At 41.2% G+C, this 21,161-nt stretch overlaps 1 protein-coding gene across 3 annotated transcripts in view; it reads left to right on the forward strand.

The window, feature by feature from the left end:
• KCNH8 (potassium voltage-gated channel subfamily H member 8) overlaps nt 1-21,161 on the forward strand; it is a 667,193-nt gene that overhangs the window by 469,787 nt on the left and 176,245 nt on the right. For all 3 annotated transcript variants that reach the window (XM_063922193.1, XM_063922191.1, XM_063922192.1), the window contains exon 7: nt 2,750-2,957. In XM_063922193.1, the coding sequence (XP_063778263.1) occupies nt 2,750-2,957 (208 nt within the window). The remainder of the gene's footprint in view (nt 1-2,749; nt 2,958-21,161) is intronic.

Below are 21,161 nucleotides of genomic sequence, written 5' to 3' on the forward strand. Positions count from 1 at the left end.
GACACCTTGTTGAGCTATTAAACTGTAGTAGGTATACCTATATTTTACCTAGGAAAGAGTCCTCTAATACAGGTTGAGTCTCCCTTATCCAAAATGCTTGGGACCAGAGGTATTTTGGATATGGGATTTTTCCGTATTTTGGAATAATTGCATACCATAATGAGTTATTATGGTGATGGGACCTAAATCTAAGCACAGAATGCATTTATGTTACATATACACCTTATACACACAGCCTGAAGGTAATTTTAGCCAATATTTTTTATAACTTTGTGCATTAAACAAAGTGTGTCTACATTCACACAATTCATTTATGTTTCATATACACTTTATACACACAGCCTGAAGGTCATTTAATACAATATTTTAATAACTTTGTGTATTAAACAAAGTTTGTGTACATTGAGCCATCAAAAAACAAAGGTTTCACTATGTCACTCTCACTCAAAAAAGTCCGTATTTCGGAATATTCCGTATTTCGGAATATTCCGTATTTCGGAATATTTGGATATGGGATACTCAACCTGTAGTAGATAAAAATTATCATTAATGTGTACATATATTTTGAGACATTACTATTATATCCGTTTCATTCACATATCTGATTAACTTATGAACTACTACTTTAGTGTCATTATAAAGTAAATGTTACACAATATTACATTACATTATTATTAATCACACAAGATTATAATAAAAATGTCTGAAAAGGTAGCACATTATAGCATAAGCTACTTCATACTTAGTCACTTTGATTCTTTTATATTATAGGATTGAAATAAACCATTTCTAATACACAGTTAACCTTGTTATAAATGGAATAGTTTTTGATTCTCTACAAAAAAATAGACATTAATATAGTTCTAATAAATAGTCTTGCTAAGTGATTTAATTATTAACTATAATTCTAAAAGTAATATGGACTTAGCCAATTTACACACAGTCAGTTTGGAGACACATATAAAATGTAAATAACATTTTGCATGGAAACTTTTCCGAAAGTTATTTTATTAATGATGCCAGAATACCCTGAAAGTACAAAGCTATTTCAGCTAAGTCAATTAAAAATTTTGCCATGTTTTGTAAATCATTTTAAATAAACATCTTAAATTATCAAAACCAATATATTTTTAAATAGTTTGTTTCTTTCCTTTTTTTTACAATGCTTCCCATGCTGCCTTCTATCAATGACGTTGGCATATGCCCACAAAAGGACAACCTGGTATGCACCAAGGAATGAATGCCAAATGTTAGTCTTTATCTCTCCACTTTTAACTAAAGGGCCGATTGATTAGTGCAAAACCATCCTGTTCTTGTCATTACCAGGGTTGGCATTAAGTAATTTAAACTCCAATATGCATTCTTTTCTTTTTGAATTATTATTATTATTTTAAATATTTATACAAGCTTGAGTTGTTCTCTTAATTTTTGTGTGATGTAAATTCTTCAGCATCGTAATTTCAGATTTATGCTGGAATAAAAATGAAGTCTCATCCATTTAATATCAAAATTCTGTAAATTAGATTACTAGAAATGACAATTTAAAAAAAATCTGTATTTTAAATCATAGGAATAAAATCACAATGTATTTGAAGGATTCATGATATTTATGCATTACTCATCTACATTAGATTAAAAAAATATATACTAAACATGTGTCTACAAAAAGAAAATTAGAATTAGGCATATTTAAAATATTAAATAAAAAAAACATTTAATGCAGTACTTTACAGGGAAACTTCACATAAAGAGTTATGAAAATGTTTTTAAGCTATTGGACCCTGCAATTAATAAATATTGGCAGTTTTCCATAAAATATACATACGCATACATTCCAACATACAGTACACACATACAGTGCACACAAACACAGGCAAACAGTTTTGAAATTTAGTTTGGGAACAAATTCTAAATGTTGATCACATACACAGAATTATCATTTACATGTAGTTACAATTTAAATGTACAAAAAATTATAGTGCAAATATCCAAAAAAGGTTAAACTATGTAAATCATTTTTGACAAAGTCTAGTCAAAGTCAGATTGTACTTAAAAAATGTTCTAAACTCAGATAAAGTTAAATAGGCATTGTGTTGTATGTATGCTATCTTTTACAGTAGTTGGTAGCAGTAAAACAGCTCTATAGAAGCTTCCATCCATGTATTGTTTGTCCTACTCATTCCATTGTTACTTTCTTCAAGTCTCATATCATCACATAGTTATTGCTTCCAAGCTACCATGTTAGTCTCTGGTCTGTGTTTCCATACCCTATGCATACTAATGTAAAAATACATAGTATCCATATTTTAATTAATGTATGAAATTGTAGGCTTCACAAATGAAATAGCCAAATTTAATGTAGAATAAAGAAAATATGAAAATGAAATGCAAAAAAAAAGAAGCTATTTATAGTACTACTGTACAGTAACTTAATTGTTCTCCTATTTCAATTGCTGTACTGTTTGTAGATGTTCTTATTGAAATAAACAATTTTAAACATTCAAATTATTGTTGGGGGGGTTAAAATTTCCGCTCCAAAATGTCAAGTCTGTGTCTTTTTTACATGTCTTTGTAATTATTAGTGAATAAAGTTGATGAGATCAAATGGTTGAAGTTTGCTATTTGTATGAAATACTAGAGAGTTCATTCAATATAAATAACTGCACTGCCACGCTGAACTTTGACTATATCCTTAATTGTAATACTAAACACAGAATCATATTTTAACATTACTATGATTACTCTTTAGGTTTCTCTTGTTCATCTTTTGAAAACCATCAGATTGCTACGGCTTTTACGCCTTCTTCAAAAGTTGGATCGCTATTCCCAGCATAGCACTATAGTTCTTACTTTACTTATGTCCATGTTTGCTCTTTTGGCTCATTGGATGGCTTGCATTTGGTATGTCATTGGCAGGATGGAAATGGAAGAAAACAACCCTCTCACTTGGGATATAGGTAAGCCATTTTTCATGGATTTTAGAAACATGAAAAAATGTGGTACATAATTTATCTCATTGTGTTTTATTAAAACCATTTAAAGCAGGGGTGGGCCTTACAGTGTCCTCCAGCTGCTGTTGAACTACACAATGTAGCATGCCCTGCCACAGTTTTAGCATGCTCTGATAGCAAGATTATGGCAAGGCATGCTGGGATGTGTAGTCCGCAGCAGCTGGATTACCACTTATTGCCCACCTCTGATTTAAAGAGTCCCTGTCAAAAAATTATGCATGAGCAAACATATGAAAACTACAAATCTGTCAAGGTTAATAAACATTTCATATACTGTATACTAAGTTTTGATTAGATATGTATTCAAATCAAGAAAAGGTTGTGTCCTGTCCCTTCAAAAAATATAGTGTGTTTTATCAATAACCAAAGTATGTAGTTACATTTTCTATAATAACTTGTTTGCAGGTCTCCTAATAGAATACCTATGGAATTTACCAGTTCTGAGGCTTCTGCCGTTTTTAAAGGGTCTGCTGTATTGATTCCTCTGTCCACAACAAACTTTTTAGTTTACTTTGCTTTGCCCATGGCATAATTTTTTGACACAGTATTCAAAAATAAATCTTTCCATTATTCAGAAGAAAGATGTTAGGTTTATGATTTGTTGATAAGGCCAGCCACCCAAAGGTGGCAGGAGCTTGAGGACAGGCAAGAGCATTCTTAATAATTGCTACTAAAAATGTATATAGAAAATGGTTAAAAATAGGTTAGAACTTATTTGGCAAATATAAGTCTTCTGTGTTTTACCCATTTTATTTACCTTAAGTTACTGTATTTGTTACATGTACAATATACAGTATCTAGGTTAGTAGAATATACTATGAAGCATAAATATATTCTACTAACATATGGCATCATTATCCACTACTAATTATTCATCCTTCACATTCTCATTCAATAACATAGCTTAGATTTTATCATTACCAGTTTAATATATAATTGCCTTTATATCTGAGCCAAGAATCATACTGTCAACAATATACTCACCTCTCCTAATGCTGGCTTATAACAACCAGGTATAAGTTGCAAAATGGGAATGTTCCCATTGGGTCATTGAGGGCTATATCATGCCAACATGAGGGCTGGCATACCTGTTAGGAGTGGCAACATTCATTGCTCAAACTGGAGTGAAAAAGTTTTCTGTACAAGAAACTACATAATGTATTAATTATGTAGTTTCTTGTTTCTTGTTCTTCATATTTGTCGATCAGACTCCTCATGACCAAATGTCTGGCCCCAATTGCTGGACCTGCAAATGATGTTGCAGTTGAATCAATGCCAATGTGCATCACTTTGTAGGTGCAGGAAGAAGCTTTGTCCTCTCTAAGGATGGGTTTCCGGTCAAATCAGAATGACAAATTGGGTATATCATTAAGTGTCTATAACAGGTTGCACAGTCCCATGGGTCACATGAGTTTTATGTAAATATTCAGAAAAGTATGGCTATGACGATTTTAACTTCACAGAGAAGGGTTAAAATTAATTGAATTGCTGTGGCTATATAAGTATCGTCAGTACCCATCTTTGGACACACCCACTGAAGAATCTATAGATGAATGTATATTGCAAAGAATGGCAGAATGTAATATATATATATATATATATATATATACTGTGTATATACGTATACTGCATAACAGCAAGAGAGAGGAACAAGCACCTATGGTGTAGTATTTTTTATAAGGGTGCACAATCAACACTTAATAAACAAAAAGAAAATGGGGTTGTACTGCTAGGTGCACAAAACTGAAATAAAATGTAACTTTTATTAATGTAATGTATTAAAAGACCGATATTTCGGACGGTGTGCGAAAAATAAGGTTAAAATTGGATAAAGGATCCAAGAATGTGCTCTAAGATATAGAAATGGTGAAAATTAAAAAATGTGTCTGCTCCTTTGATTGCACTGACTCTCTAATGGGGTATTTTTGAATATATATTTGGTATACTTGATATATGTTATGTACCCCTAATAGAGAAAAAAACAATTGGATTTAAGGGTACCGATCCTTTGATAACCCACTGTGAATTAGGTGAACTGTATTATATAGGGCAAAAATGACCTCCGTAAATTCTGCTACTGTCACCTGTCACCATTAACTGCAGATGTTCGGTATTGGGGAGACTAAATTGTAACATAAGATACAAACTGCTCACTGTTTTCAAATATATTTAATGGGGCAATATACTCAATATAAGGGAATCTACCCTATTCCCCAATTGCCATGATGGTAGGATACTGAATACCATATGTACAATGGGCTGCTACAGGCACACAGACCGCTGAGCGTGCGTCAATTGAAAAATGTATGTGCAAAAAGCCATATTAACTGATGTGTTAAATCACGGGAATGGCTGCGGAGTGCCCAGTACCTTATGAATATATATATCTCCTTTGTATTATTTCACACAAGTATTGCCCTATTCACTCTGTGGTTATGAATTATCCCAAATGCTATTGGGATTTACAGGGGCAATGCTGGTAATGACGCTGAAAAACACTGGGTAAGTGATTGTATCTGTATATATTAATTACACATCTATCCAGTGAGTTTCAGGTGTTGGATTTTCCTACGTTACCAGTGTGAGTAATCTGAACATGGGACACGTCTAATAAATATTGTGGGACTTCTCCTGATCACTGACTGACAGTCCTCTGCATGAACACGCAGTATTGGTACTGTCATTGCTAAATCCCACTGGGTATCTCCAGTCATACCAGCTGGAACATGACTGGAGATTGGCCAGTACTGGCCGTGTGGTGCTGGGACACCTCTGAATGCACACTGGCAATACTGGAGAACTTGCTATGAATGTGTGATGCCGCTGCAGCGATCTATGAGCTGCTCAGCAGTGGTCTGATTAACAAGATGTTCCTGGTGCTCTAAACAGCACCTGTAATACGCTCCCACTAATGTATTAGGTCTATTCCTGAAGTGAGTGACAGCGCTATAACAGTGTTATTTCTAATCAACACTGGTCCGATTGGCCACTGTTCCCAATATCGAAAATGGTATTATTATGGGTATCACGACTGCATCAGCTTTTGATCGGCATTTGTCCGACCCACGGATGTTCGCTGTGCAGTATTCTGACAACCCAATGTGTGGTACAGGTATATAGAAATAGTATTATAAAGGGTATCACGAAGCCCTGAAAAAGCTAGCTGCGAAATGCGCGCATCGGCATGGTGATCTGCTCCGATGCTCTTGCACTGACTGTCATCTAGATATCTTTTCTATGTACCGGGGCTTCGTGATACCCTTTATAATACTATTTCTATATACCTGTACCACACATTGGGTTATCAGAATACTGCACAGCGAACACGGGAACATCCGTGGGTCGGACAAATGCCGATCAAAAGCTGATGCAGTCGTGATACCCATAATAATACCATTTTCGATATTGGGAACAGTGGCCAATCGGACCAGTGTTGATTAGAAATAACACTGTTATAGCGCTGTCACTCACTTCAGGAATAGACCTAATACATTGGTGGGAGCGTATTACAGGTGCTGTTTAGAGCACCAGGAACATCTTGTTAATCAGACCACTGCTGAGCAGCTCATAGATCGCTGCAGCGGCATCACACATTCATAGCAAGTTCTCCACTATTGCCAGTATGCATTCAGAGGTGTCCCAGCACCACACGGCCAGTACTGGCCAATCTCCAGTCATGTTCCAGCTGGTATGACTGGAGATACCCAGTGGGATTTAGCAATGACAGTACCAATACTGCGTGTTCATGCAGAGGACTGTCAGTCAGTGATCAGGAGAAGTCCCACAATATTTATTAGACGTGTCCCATGTTCAGATTACTCACACTGGTAACGTAGGAAAATCCAACACCTGAAACTCACTGGATAGATGTGTAATTAATATATACAGATACAATCACTTACCCAGTGTTTTTCAGCGTCATTACCAGCATTGCCCCTGTAAATCCCAATAGCATTTGGGATAATTCATAACCACAGAGTGAATAGGGCAATACTTGTGTGAAATAATACAAAGGAGATATATATTCATAAGGCACTGGGCACTCCGCAGCCATTCCCGTGATTTAACACATCAGTTAATATGGCTTTTTGCACATACATTTTTCAATTGACGCAGGCTCAGCGGTCTGTGTGCCTGTAGCAGCCCATTGTACATATGGTATTCAGTATCCTACCATCATGGCAATTGGGGAATAGGGTAGATTCCCTTATATTGAGTATATTGCCCCATTAAATATATTTGAAAACAGTGAGCAGTTTGTATCTTATGTTACAATTTAGTCTCCCCAATACCGAACATCTGCAGTTAATGGTGACAGGTGACAGTAGCAGAATTTACGGAGGTCATTTTTGCCCTATATAATACAGTTCACCTAATTCACAGTGGGTTATCAAAGGATCGGTACCCTTAAATCCAATTGTTTTTTTCTCTATTAGGGGTACATAACATATATCAAGTATACCAAATATATATTCAAAAATACCCCATTAGAGAGTCAGTGCAATCAAAGGAGCAGACACATTTTTTAATTTTCACCATTTCTATATCTTAGAGCACATTCTTGGATCCTTTATCCAATTTTAACCTTATTTTTCGCACACCGTCCGAAATATCGGTCTTTTAATACATTACATTAATAAAAGTAAAATTTTATTTCAGTTTTGTGCACCAGGCAGTACAACCCCATTTTCTTTTTGTTTATTAAGTGTTACTCATGGTTGTCTTAGGTAGCACCCCCGACATGAGATTATAGGATTTTTCCAGACATTATAATCGGGGTCCTTCCCAGATATTTCTTTATGGCATTTCGAGAGTGCAGATTTTTCTCTGTTTCTTGTTGTTGCACAATCAACACACCAATAATAATTCCACGTACTAGATTGTGACTTGTGTCAAGCACATCAAATCATCGCTTTGTATTCTTCATTTAGCACTGAGACATGGTTTAAGGCTTTAGGAGAGTAGACAGCAGCAGCAGAGCCAACATCCCAGCATTCTCCTTTCCTACAGCCTTAAACCATATCTTGGTGCTAAATGAAGAATACAAAGTGATGATTTTATGTGCTTGACACAAGTCACTATCTGGTACAAATAATTATTATTGGTGTGTTGATTGTGCACCCCTATAAAAAATACTACACCATAGGCGCTTGTTTCTCTCTCTTGCTGTTATGCAGTATACGTATATACACAGTATGTATATATATATATATATATATATATATATATATTACATTCTGCCATTCTTTTCAATATACATTCATCTATAGATTCTTCAGTGGGTGTGTAAGAAGATGGGTACTGACGATACTTATATAGCCACAGCAATTCAATTAATTTTAACCCTTCTCTGTAAAGTTAAAATCGTCATAGCCATACTTTTCTGAATATTTACATAAAACTCATGTACATAGAATGCATATATCACCATACAACTGGGGCAGCTTGGATAAAACATTTTTGTGCCATTTGACCGGGACCCCAACCCCCTTGTATGTCCTATGGGATCCAGTGTTTCCACTCTGTGAAGTTTTCTTTCAAATCCATCCAGTAGAACAACCAGAACAGGCTTGGTGAGTCACAGTTCTGCCCAGCACAGTCCGCTGGGAGGACTGACCAACCCCAACCCCCTTGTATGTTTTCTTGGATCCAGTGTTTCCACTCTGTGAAGTTTTCTCCAAATCCATCCAGTGGTAGCCCAGAACAGGCTCCCTAGGTCAAAGTTCTGGCCAGCATACACCAAAGGGCGGTCCAACTGGGACCCCAACCCCCCTAGCATGTCTTCTGAGATCCAATGTTACCGCTCTGTGAAGTTTTCTTCCAATCCATACAGTGGAAGGCCCAGAACAGGCTCTCTAGGTCACTACGCTGTGAGGTCTGAAAAGGACCCCAAACCCTCTTAAACCTGGTCAGGATCCAACTGGACCACTTCACATTGGTTTCATCCCAATCGGTGCAGGGGTGTCCAAATGCAGACAAAGACAGACAAGGAACAGACCAATGAATTTTAAATATAGGATATACAGTAAATATGTGGCCCTGGCCCCTAGAGGGGTGTTATTTTTAGTTTAAACACTACCAGTATTTTAACTTGAATAATGAAGGGTATGTGTACCAAGTTTGTTCCAGATCCATTAAGCCTACATGCCCTTTGAAGAACAAACATACATAAATACATATTTTCACATTTAAGCTGGGTACACACAGTAAGATTTTGGCTATGTTAAGATATCCTACACTATTTCCCTTGAAATTCCCTGAGCTCCTGAACAAACAAAATAGTGCATACACATGGTAAGATATAGCATAAGATTTAGCACAATAGATTTAGCATATGATATAGCATAAGATATGGCTTCTCACTTTATTGTGATGATGCAAATTGGATACAGTAACGTACGTTACATACACATGGTACAATGGCCCTCATTCCGAGTTGTTCGCTCGCAAGCTGCTTTTAGCAGCTTTGCACACGCTAAGCCGCCGCCTACTGGGAGTGAATCTTAGCTTCTCAAAATTGCGAATGAAAGATTTGCAATATTGCGAAAAGACTTCTCTGTGCAGTTTCTGAGCATGCGCAATTAGCAACAAATCGCAGCATAGCGAAAATCGGCAACGAATGAACAACTCGGAATGACCCCCCATGTGTATGCACTATATTGTATGCAATATAGGGGGTCATTCCGAGTTGTTCGCTCGTTGCCGATTTTTGCTATGCTGCGATTTGTTGCTAATTGGGCATGTGCAAGGCACGCAGGGCGCATGCGCTTAGTTATTTAACTAAAAACTTAGCAGTTTTGCTGTGGATTCTGCTGCGCTTTTCAGTCGCTCTGCTGATCGGTAAATGATTGACAGGAAAGGAGCGTTTCTGGGAGGGAACTGAGCGTTTTTCCGGGAGTGTGCTAAAAAACGCAGGCGTGTCAGGGAAAAACGCGGGAGTGTCTGGAGAAACGGGGGAGTGGCTGGCCGAATGCAGGGCGTGTTTGTGACGTCAAACCAGGAACTAAACGGACTGAACTGATCGCAAAGTCAGAAACTGCAAAGAATTATTTAGTAGCAGTTCTGCTAATCTTTAGTTTGCTATTCTGCTAAGCTAAGATACACTCCCAGAGGGCGGCGGCCTAGCGTGTGCAATGCTGCTAAAAGCAGCTAGTGAGCGAACAACTCAGAATGAGGGCCATAGTGCGATATAGTGCACTATATTGCACTCTAGCTAGATAGTGTGCAATACAGTGCAAAATATTGCACTGTGTGTACCCAGCTTTAGAAAGAAAGAGAGATAGATAAATAGATAGATAGCTCAATCGATCGATCATACATGCTCTGCTTATTACACTCCAAAATGTATTCCATTGTGCCTCAGAGGACAGAGGCTGACGAGAAGGGAGCACTTTGATGTACTTGACCTGCTTAAATGTATTGAGATTTGTAGAACTAAAGTAACAGTCCCTAATTTTAAATGGAATACATTTAGGAGTGTAATAGTTTCCATTTTTTTTAGCACTACCCTTTGAAATGACAGCAGACAATGCACAGGTCTGACTTATTTATGAGTGCACTATGAATTATCCATACTTATAATAGGGATTACATAGATCTACCCTGCTTCCCATAAAGCAATTTTATGTATTGAAAATAAAATCTCCAATATAGGAAAATTTGATTTGTTTCCTTTGAATTGTACTACTTTTGCAATGCCCTACCTAATGTGACCATGATGTGTGCGTATTGCCATATACCAGTTACTCTATATTTAAGAAAGTATCATCTTTCTGATATAAGCTTATCTATTAATTTATTCTGACTAGAGGTAGCTAATTACTACAGTCTGTACCACTCAACTGTTTCAACTGTTTGGTATTTAATAGACAGAAATAGTGACTTTACCCCAAAATCTACCCACAATAAAAGTGGGGTACTGATTGTATTCTGACTAGAAGTGTGTTAATTAGTGTATACCATGACAGTGTACAACTGATTGGTAATTAATAAAGAAAAAGAATGACTCCAATTTAAAGTCTACCCACAAGAAAAGTGGGGTATTCTGAGACCACTTGTAAAGTACCTTGAATCATAAGAATAGAATCACACACATGTATATCACATTGTAAAGATTCTGGATGCAGGATTTGTTTCTTTATATATTTTATGAACTTGCAGGTGAGGTTACTACTAATTGATATGGGTGTAATGTAGGGAAGCTGTGTAACATCCCTCTACAGTGTAATATCTCTTTACAAAAATTTGGTCCAGCATAAGATTAATAAGGATAATCTGTATATAGATTATCACTTTCTTGCAGAAACAATATCTTTATTATTCGAATTGAATACAGTAGCAGATACAAGTTGCATAGCATTTTTAACAACATATTTCACAGTCTAGTTATTTTCTGGTGTTTAATTAAATTAGATTCATTATGTATACAATAAAGGTTATGTTTTAATATTTCCATTGTGCACCACACAAGACAATTTATTTCCTTTCTTTTGTGTGTCAGACAAGGATATAACAAGGATATAACAATCAAGTCCAAATAACAGGCAGTGGATCAGATGCACAGCAAAGCAATAGCAATATGCATGGCCGAGAAAGACGTGATCCAAAGACAAGTACAATATTCAGCACATAAGGGTTATTAGCAAGCAGATAAGGATATTGAGGTCAATAAACAAGTCAGGCTGGTACACAGTGGTATAATATAGGAGCAAACAGAAGATAAGTAAAAATTAAACATGGAGGACCGAAGCCGATGTCTCTTTTTAAAAGGTTCATGTGGCATGCACATGAGCACATTCACTGAACCATGGGGGTCATTCCGAGTTGATCACTCGCCCACTGGGGAGTGTATTTTCGCTTTGCAGAAATGCGAACACTTGTGCAGCAGAGCACCTGCATAATCTTTTCGTGCAAAACAAGACCAGCCCTGTAGTTACTATTCGTGTGTGTTGATTCTAATGACGGAGGGATGGCTTTTGACGTCACACACCCGCCCAGTGAACGCCCAGCCATGCCTGCGTTTTTTCTGCCACGCAAGCGTTTCTCTAAGCACTCCCTAAAAACGGTCAGTTGACACCCAGAAACGCCCTCTTTATGTCAATCTCCTTGCAGTCGGCTGTGCAATTGGAATCGTCGCTAGAACCAGTGCAAAATTACAATGGACTTTGTACACGTATGACGCACATTGCGGAGCATATGCATGCGCAGATTAGCCATTTTTTTCACTGATCGCTACGCAGCGAAAAACGGCAGCTAGCGATCAACTCAGAATGACCCCCCATGTCTCTAATACTGTACCTATAGTAAAATCACACCTAACAGTCAATGCTAACTAGCATTGACTGCTAGGTGAGATCTCAAGAGGGAGCTGTATCAAGCCTTGGACAGAGATAAAGTGGAGAGATAAAGTAGCAACCTATCAGCATCTGTCAGAGGCGGATCCAGAAGAAAATGATAGGGGGGGCACCATGGAAGGGGCAAGTACATTTGCGTGCGGCTTCGGTGCATGTGAGGTGGCGCTTCTTATACAATGCCCACAGTTGTAGCGCTCATTATGCAATGTCCACTGTACTGGTAGTGCCCCTTATAAAGACCCCATAGTAGTGGTGCCCCTTTTGCAATGCCTGTATTGCCCCCAGTAGTAATGTTGCCTGTAGTAATGCCCCCAGTCATTATGCCCCCAGTGGTAATTCCCCTGCAGTTATGACCCCAGTAGTTTACCCCCCCCTTTAGTTTAGCCTCCCAGTGGTAATGCCCCCAGTAGTTTAGCCACCAGTAGTAATGCCCCCCTGTAGTTTGCCCCATTGTAGTTTAGCCCCTGTAGTTATGCCCCCTTGTAGCTTAGCCTTCAGTAGTAATGCCCCCAGTAGTTTGGCCCCTGTAGTTATCCCCCAGTAGTTTGGCCCCTGTAGTTAAGCCCCCAGTTGTTTGTCCCCCCTGTAGTTTAGCCCCCAAGTAGTAATGCCCCTGTAGTTAAGCCGCCAGTAGTAATGCCCCTGTAGTTACGCCGCCAGTAGTTAGCACCTTTGTAGTTGGCCCCCAGTAATAGTCCCCCAGTAGTTTGGCCCCAGTAGATGCCACCCAGTAATAATGTCCCCCAGCAGTTTGCCCCCAGTAGATGCCCCCCAGTAATAATGTCCCCCAGTAGTTTGCCCCCAGTAGATGGCCCCCAGTAATAATGTCCCCCAGCAGTTTGCCCCCAGTAGATGCCCCCCAGTAATAATGTCCCCCAGCAGTTTGCCCCCAGTAGATGCCCCCCAGTAATAATGTCCTCTAGTAGTTTGCCCCCAGTAGTAATGCCCCCTAGGAGTTTGCCCCCAATAGATGACCCCCCAGTAGTAATGCCCCCAGTAGATGCCCCCCAGTAATAATGCCCCCAGTAGATGGCCCCCAGTAAAAATGTACCCAAGTAGCTGCCCCCAAGAGATGACCCCCAGTAGTAATGCCCCCAGTAGATGCCCCCCAGTAATAATGCCCCCAGTAGCTGCCCCCAGTAGATGACCCCCCAGTAATAATGCCCCCTACGAGTTTGCCGCAATAGATGACCCACCAGTAGTAATGCCCCCAGTAGATGGCCCCCAGTAAAAATGTTCCATAGTAGCTGCCCCCAATAGATGACCCCTCAGTAGTGATGCCCCCAGTAGATGCCCCCAGTAGTTTGCCCCCCCCCAGTAGTAATGCCCCTTGTTGATGCCCCCCCATTAGTAATGTCCCCCGTAGTTTGCCCCCAGTAGATGCCCCCGCTGCATTAAGGAAGAAAAAAACATACTTACCGAGCCCCGTTCCCGCTTCCAGGTCGCTGCAGTCCTCCTCCTCCCTGGGTGTCCGCTCCTCAGTCATCACTATGAGAGAGACGTCATGACTGACGTCTCTCCCATAGCGCACGGCGCACAGTGACAGTACTGAGCTCCGGCCTCCGATTACCGCTGTGCAGGGAGACGGACGCCCGCTGGTAATACAATCTCAGCGGGCGCCCGTCATCTCCCTGTGCGGCGCCGGGGGGGGTACAGAAGGCCACAAATGACAGGGGGGCACGGGCCTGAGTGCCCCCCCCCCCCTGGATCCGCCACTGGCATCTGTCATTTTTCTAGCAGTTTGTAAAATGACAGAAGCTGATGTGCTGGTATTTTTTCTCCCTCTTCTTTATCTCTCCAGAGCTTGAATTATCTCCAACTATAAGTACCGTATCAGGAAAATGGCTACAATCTCTGACAGATTAGTTGTTAGCACATGTGCAGATACTTTTGAATCACATTGGGAGCTTAATATTCTTCCATTTTCTTAAAGATATTCTTCCATTTTTTTAAAGTCATTTAGTAATGAATAGAGATGTGCACCGGACATTTTTCGGGTTTTGTGCTTTGGCTTTGGATTCGGTTCCGCGGCCGTGTTTTGGATTCGGACGCATTTTGGCAAAACCTCCCTGAAAATGTTTTGTCGGATTCGGGTGTGTTTTGGATTCGGGTGTTTTTTTTTTTTTTTTAAACTCTCAAAAACAGCTTAAATCATAGAATTTGGGGGTCATTTAAATCCCATAGTATTATTAACCTCAATAACCATAATTTCCACTCATTTCCAGTCTATTCTGAACACCTCACAATATTATTTTTAGTCCTAAAATTTGCACCGAGGTTGCTGGATGACTAAGTTAAGCGACCCAAGTGGCCGGCAAAAACACCTGGCCCATCTAGGAGTGGCACTGCAGTGTCAGACAGGATGGCACTTAAAAAAATTGGCCCCAAACATCACATGATGCAGAGATAAATAAAAAAAAGAGGTGCAAGTTGGAATTGTCCTTGGGCCCTCCCACCCACCCTTATGTTGTATAAACAGGACATGCACACTTTAACAAACCCATCATTTCAGTGACAGGGTCTGCCACACGACTGTGACTGAAATGACGGGTTGGTTTGGACCCCCACCGAAAAAGAAGCAATCAATCTCTCCTTGCACAAACTGGCTCTACAGAGGCAAGATGTCCACCTCCTCCTTATCATCCAATTCCTCACCCCTTTCACTGTGTACATCCCCCTCCTCACAGATTATTAATTCATCCCCACTGGAATCCACCATCTCAGGTCCCTGTGTACTTTCTGGAGGCAATTGCTGTTGAATGTCTCCACGGAGGAATTGATTATAATTAATTTTGATGAACATCATCTTCTCCACATTTTGTGGAAGTAACCTCGTACGCCGATTGCTGACAAGGTGACCGGCTGCACTAAACACTCTTTTGGAGTACACACTGGAGGGGGGGGCAATTTAGGTAAAATAAAGCCAGTTTGTGCAAGGGCCTCCAAATTGCCTCTTTTTCCTGCCAGTATACATATGGATTGTCAGACGTGCCTACTTGGATGCAGTCACTCATATAATCCTCCACCATTCTTTCAATGGTAACAGAATCATATGCAGTGACAGTAGACGACATGTCAGTAATCATTGGCAGGTCCTTCAGTCCGGACCATATGTCAGCACTCACTCCAGACTGCCCTGCATCACCACCAGTGGGTGGGCACGGAATTCTTAGCCTTTTCCTTGCATCCCCAGTTGCGGGAGAATGTGAAGGAGGAGCTGTTGACGGGTCACGTTCCATTTGACTTGACAAGTGTCTCACCAGCAGGTCTTTGCACCTCTGCAGACTTGTGTCTGCCGGAAAGAGAGATACAACGTAGGCTTTAAACCTAGGATCGAGCACGGTGGCCAAAATGTAGTGCTCTGATTTCAACAGATTGACCACCCGTGAATCCTGGTTAAGCGAACTAAGGGCTCCATCCACAAGTCCCACATGCCTAGCGGAATCGCTCCATTTTAGCTCCTCCTTCAATCTCTCCAGCTTCTTCTGCAAAAGCCTGATGAGGGGAATGACCTGACTCAGGCTGGCAGTGTCTGAACTGACTTCACGTGTGGCAAGTTCATAGGGTTGCAGAACCTTGCACAACGTTGAAATCAATCTCCACTGCGCTTGAGTCAGGTGCATTCCTCCTCCTTTGCTTATATCGTAGGCAGATGTATAGGCTTGAATGGCCTTTTGCTGCTCCTCCATCCTCTGAAGCATATAGAGGGTTGAATTCCACCTCGTTACCAACTCTTGCTTCAGATGATGGCGGGGCAGGTTCAGGAGTGTTTGCTGGGGCTCCAGTCTTCGGCACGCGGTGGCTGAATGCCGGAAGTGGCCCGCAATTCTTCGGGCCACCGACAGCATCTCTTGCACGCCCCTGTCATTTTTTAAATAATTCTGCACCACCAAATTCAATGTATGTGCAAAACATGGGACGTGCTGGAATTTGCCCGCATGTAATGCACGCACAATATTGGTGGCGTTGTCCGATGTCACAAATCCCCAGGAGAGTCCAATTGGGGTAAGCCATTCTGCGATGATGTTCCTCAGTTTCCGTAAGAGGTTGTCAGCTGTGTGCCTCTTATGGTAAGCGGTGATACAAAGCGTAGCCTGCCTAGGAATGAGTTGACGTTTGCGAGATGCTGCTACTGGTGCCACAGCTGCTGTTCTTGCTGCGGGAGGCAATACATCTACCCAGTGGGCTGTCACAGTCCTATAGTCCTGAGTCTGCTCTGCTCCACTTGTCCACATGTCCGTGGTTAGGTGGACATTGGGTACAACTGCATTTTTTAGGACACTGGTGACTCTTTTTCTGACGTCTGTGTACATTCTCTGTATCGCCTGCCTAGAGAAATGGAACCTAGATGGTATTTGGTACTGGGGACACAGTACCTCAAGCAAGTCTCTAGTTCCCTGTGAATTAACGGTGGATACCAGACACACGTTTAACACCACCGCAGCGGCCAAGACCTGAGTTATCCGCTTTGCAGCAGGATGACTGCTGTGATATTTCATCTTCCTCGCAAAGGACTGTTGGACAGTCAATTGCTTAGTTGAAGTAGTACAAGTGGTCTTCCGACTTCCCCTCTGGGATGACGATCGACTCCCAGCAGCAACAACAGCAGCGCCAGCAGCAGTAGGCGTTACACTCAAGGATCCATCGGAGGAATCCCAGTTAGGAGAGGACTCATCAGACTTGCCAGTGACATGGCCTCCAGGACTATTGGCGTTCCTGTCTAAGGAGGAATTTGACACTGAGGGAGTTGGTGGTGTGGTTTGCAGGAGCTTGGGTACAAGAGGAAGGGATTTAGTTGTCAGTGGACTGCTTCCGCTGCCACCCAAAGTTTTTGAACTTGTCAATGACTTCTGATGAATGCGCTCCAGGTGACGTATAAGGGAGGATGTTCCTAGGTGGTTAACGTCCTTACCCATACTTATTACAGTTTGACAAAGACAACACACGGCTTGACACCTGTTGTCCGCATTTCTGTTAAAATAATTCCACACCGAAGAGGTGATTTTTTTAGTAATTTGACCAGGCATGTCAATGGTCATATTCGTCCCATGGACAACAGGTGTCTCCCCGGGTGCCTGACTTAAACAAACCACCTCACCATCAGAATCCTCCTTGTCAATTTCCTCCTCAGTGCCAGCAACACCCATATCCTCTTCCTGGTGTACTTCAACAGTGACATCTTCAATTTGACTATAAGGAACTGGACTGCGGGTGCTCCTTCCAGCACTTGCAGGGGGCGTGCAAATGGTGGAAGGCGCCACCTCTTCCCATCCAGTGTTGGCAACCGACACAATTGGACTCTCCTTCGGGATTTGTGATTTAGAAGAACATACAGTTCTTTGCTGTGCTTTTGCCAGCTTAAGTCTTTTCATTTTTCTAGCGAGAGGATGAGTGCTTCCATCCTCATGTGACGCTGAACCACTAGCCATGAACTTAGGACAGGGCCTCAGCCGTTCCTTGCCACTCCGTGTCGTAAATGGCATATTGGCAAGTTTACGCTTCTCATCAGATGCTTTTAATTTTGATTTTTGGGTCATTTTACTGAACTTTTGTTTTTTGGATTTTACATGCTCTCTACTATGACATTGGGCATCGGCCTTAACAGACGACGTTGATGGCATTTCATCGTCTCGGCCATGACTAGTAGCAGCAGCTTCAGCATGAGGTGGAAGTGGATCTTGATCTTTCCCTATTTTACCCTCCACTTTTTGTTCTCCATTTTTTAATGTGTGGAATTATATGCCAGTAATATATCAATAGCAATGGCCTACTGTACTGTACTATATATGTATACTGTTGGTCACCAAAATGCTGCACTGTAATACTAGAAGCTATAGAAAAGTATATATATTATTGTATATATCAGTACAGAGCGGTGTAACTGTGACACATGTGTCCTGACAAGCAGTATAGAAGCTATAGAAAAGTATATATATTATTGTATATATATCAGTACAGAGCGGTGTAACTGTGACACATGTGTCCTGACAAGCAGTATAGAAGCTATAGAAAAGTATATATATTATTGTATATATATCAGTACAGAGCGGTGTAACTGTGACACATGTGTCCTGACAAGCAGTATAGAAGCTTTAGAAAAGTATATATATTATTGTATATATCAGTAGAGAGCGGTGTAACTGTGACCTATCTGTCCTGACAAGCAGTATAGAAGCTATAGAAAAGTATATATATATATATATATTATTGTATATATATCAGTACAGGGCAGTGTAACTGTAACACATGTGTCCTGACAAGCAGTATAGAAGCTATAGAAAAGTATATATATTATTGTATATATCAGTACAGAGCGGTGTAACTGTGACCCATGTGTCCTGACAAGCAGTATAGAAGCTATAGAAAAGTATATATAATATTGTATATATATCAGTACAGAGTGGTGTAACTGTGACACATGTGTCCTGACAAGCAGTATAGAAGCTATAGAAAAGTATATATATTATTGTATATATCAGTACAGAGCGGTGTAACTGTGACCCATGTGTTCTGACAAGCAGTATAGAAGCTATAGAAAAGTATATATATTACTGTATATCAGTAGTAGTACAGAGCGGTGTAACTGTGACACATGTGTGTCCTAACAAGCAGTATAGAAGCTATAGAAAATGATTTAAAATTATTGTATATATCAGTACAGAGCAGTGTAACTGTGACCATGTGTCCTGACAAGCAGTATAGAAGCTATAGAAAAGTATATATATTACTGTATATCAGTACAGAGCGGTGTAACTGTGACACATGTGTCCTGACAAGAAGTATAGAGGCTATAGAAAAGTATATATATATTATTGTATATATCAGTACAGAGCGATGTAACTGTGACCATGTGTCCTGACAAGCAGTATAGAAGCCATAGAAAAGTATATATTATGTACTGGTGGTCCCCAGTCCCCATAATGCAGCACACTGATCAGATATTTGCAGCACACTGAGCACAGAGGCATCAAATTTAGACACCTGGTTATACCTGCAGAAGTTGTTGCAGAACCGCAGTGCTCCGGACGGCATGGGAACCAGCACTATGGGGTTATTCCACCCGCTGGTGGACTCTTCAATAACCCTCAGGCATAACATGTCCTCCACTTTCTTGCATACTGCACCCCTCTTCTCCTTGGGTATCCGGTATGGCCGCAAATTGACCACTACCCCCAGAGGAGTAACAATGTCATGCTCGATGATCCTAGTCTTCCCTGGAATCGACGAAAAGACATCTAAATTTCTACTGACCATGTCTTGAGCTTGACGCGTCTTGACCTCATCGAGAAATCTGTCAATTGGGACTGCACATGCTGAGATTTTGGCCACTCTTGCAGTTGCTGTCTCTGAGCTTTCCTTCCAAGGTTTCAGCAGATTTATATGATAGATCTGTGTAAGCTTCTGCTTTCCCGGTTGGCTCACATGAAGTCACTGGCCCCACAGCCTCGAGCACTGTAAATGGCCCTTGCCAATGGGCATACAGCTTGCCCTCCACTGTGGGTACCAGGACCAAGACCTTGTCCCCAGGGTTACAACTCTGTTTCTCAGCCGGGACGTTTCTGTCTAGACTAGGCCTGAGACATATGGTCCCTGACCAATGGGGCTATCTGCTGGAACCACCCGTAGAGCTGGTGGATGAATTTTACTTAATTTGGCTCCGAGGATGTCTGTAATTCCAACCCCTTCTTTAGGAGGTCTAGGATTCCACGGGGCTGTCTGTACCACAGCTCAAAGGTGCTGAAGCCAGTAGAGGACTAGGGAACCTCTTGGATGATGAACATCAGAAAAGGATGGAGGTGGTCCCAATCCCTTTTGCCCTGGGCAACTGCCCTCCTGAGCATCTGCTTGAATGTGTGGTTAAAAGGCTCCACCAAGCTATTGGTCTGGGTATGATACACTGAAGTGCAAATCTTTTTAACCCCCAGCACTCGATTTAAGTTATTCATCAGCCGAGACATAAAGTATATCCCCTGGTCAGTGAGGTCCTGCTTAGGTATGCCCAGGTGGGAGAAGATCAGCAATAGTTCTTTGACAATGGTTGCTTCCTTTATATTCCATAGCAGGATGGCTTCAGGGTATCGTGTGGAATAATCAAGGAGGACTAAGATATACTGGTGTCCCCTTGGGAGCTCTGTACTGGGGCTTTGGAGCAGTACACTGGCAGATGGGACACTCCTGACAGTATTTTGCTACCAATGCCTGGATTCCCGGCCAGAAAAACCGCTGCTGTGCTCTCTGCAGAGATTTCTCCTCCCTCAAATTTCTTCCCCACAACTGTGAATGGGCAGCTTCCAGGACCAGAGGCTGATGGACCCATGGCACTATAAGTTGCTCAACTTTCTTACCCCATTCCTCGACAACCCTATATAGTAAATCCTTCTCTACTATGAAATGAGGACTTCCCCCCCTGGGTAAGGGCGAATAACTTTTCCCAACTTTTAACTTTTTCGGCGGTCGGGATCACGACTGTGAAAAGAACGACAACAGAATCCCGACACTGATTGGAATGCCGTGCCATCATCCCTACATCCGGCATCCCTATCGATACACTGCCGGGCTGCTGGAGAGATTAGCCGTGGGGGAAGGGGGTGTTAGGGTTAGGCTGCGCGGGGAGAGTTAGGACTAGGCTGCAGGACCGGGGGGTAGGGTTAGGCTGTGGGGAGAGGGGGTTAGGTTCAGGCACCCCCCAGGGAGGGTTAGAGTTAGGCTGTGGGTGGGGGGGGGGGTGTTTGCAGGGAGGGAGTGTTAGGGTTATTTACCTACCCCTGTTGGGATTCTAATTATTGGGATGTCGTGG

This window comes from Pseudophryne corroboree, chromosome 5 (genome assembly GCF_028390025.1).
Source record: "Pseudophryne corroboree isolate aPseCor3 chromosome 5, aPseCor3.hap2, whole genome shotgun sequence".
NCBI classification, from domain to species: domain Eukaryota; kingdom Metazoa; phylum Chordata; class Amphibia; order Anura; family Myobatrachidae; genus Pseudophryne; species Pseudophryne corroboree.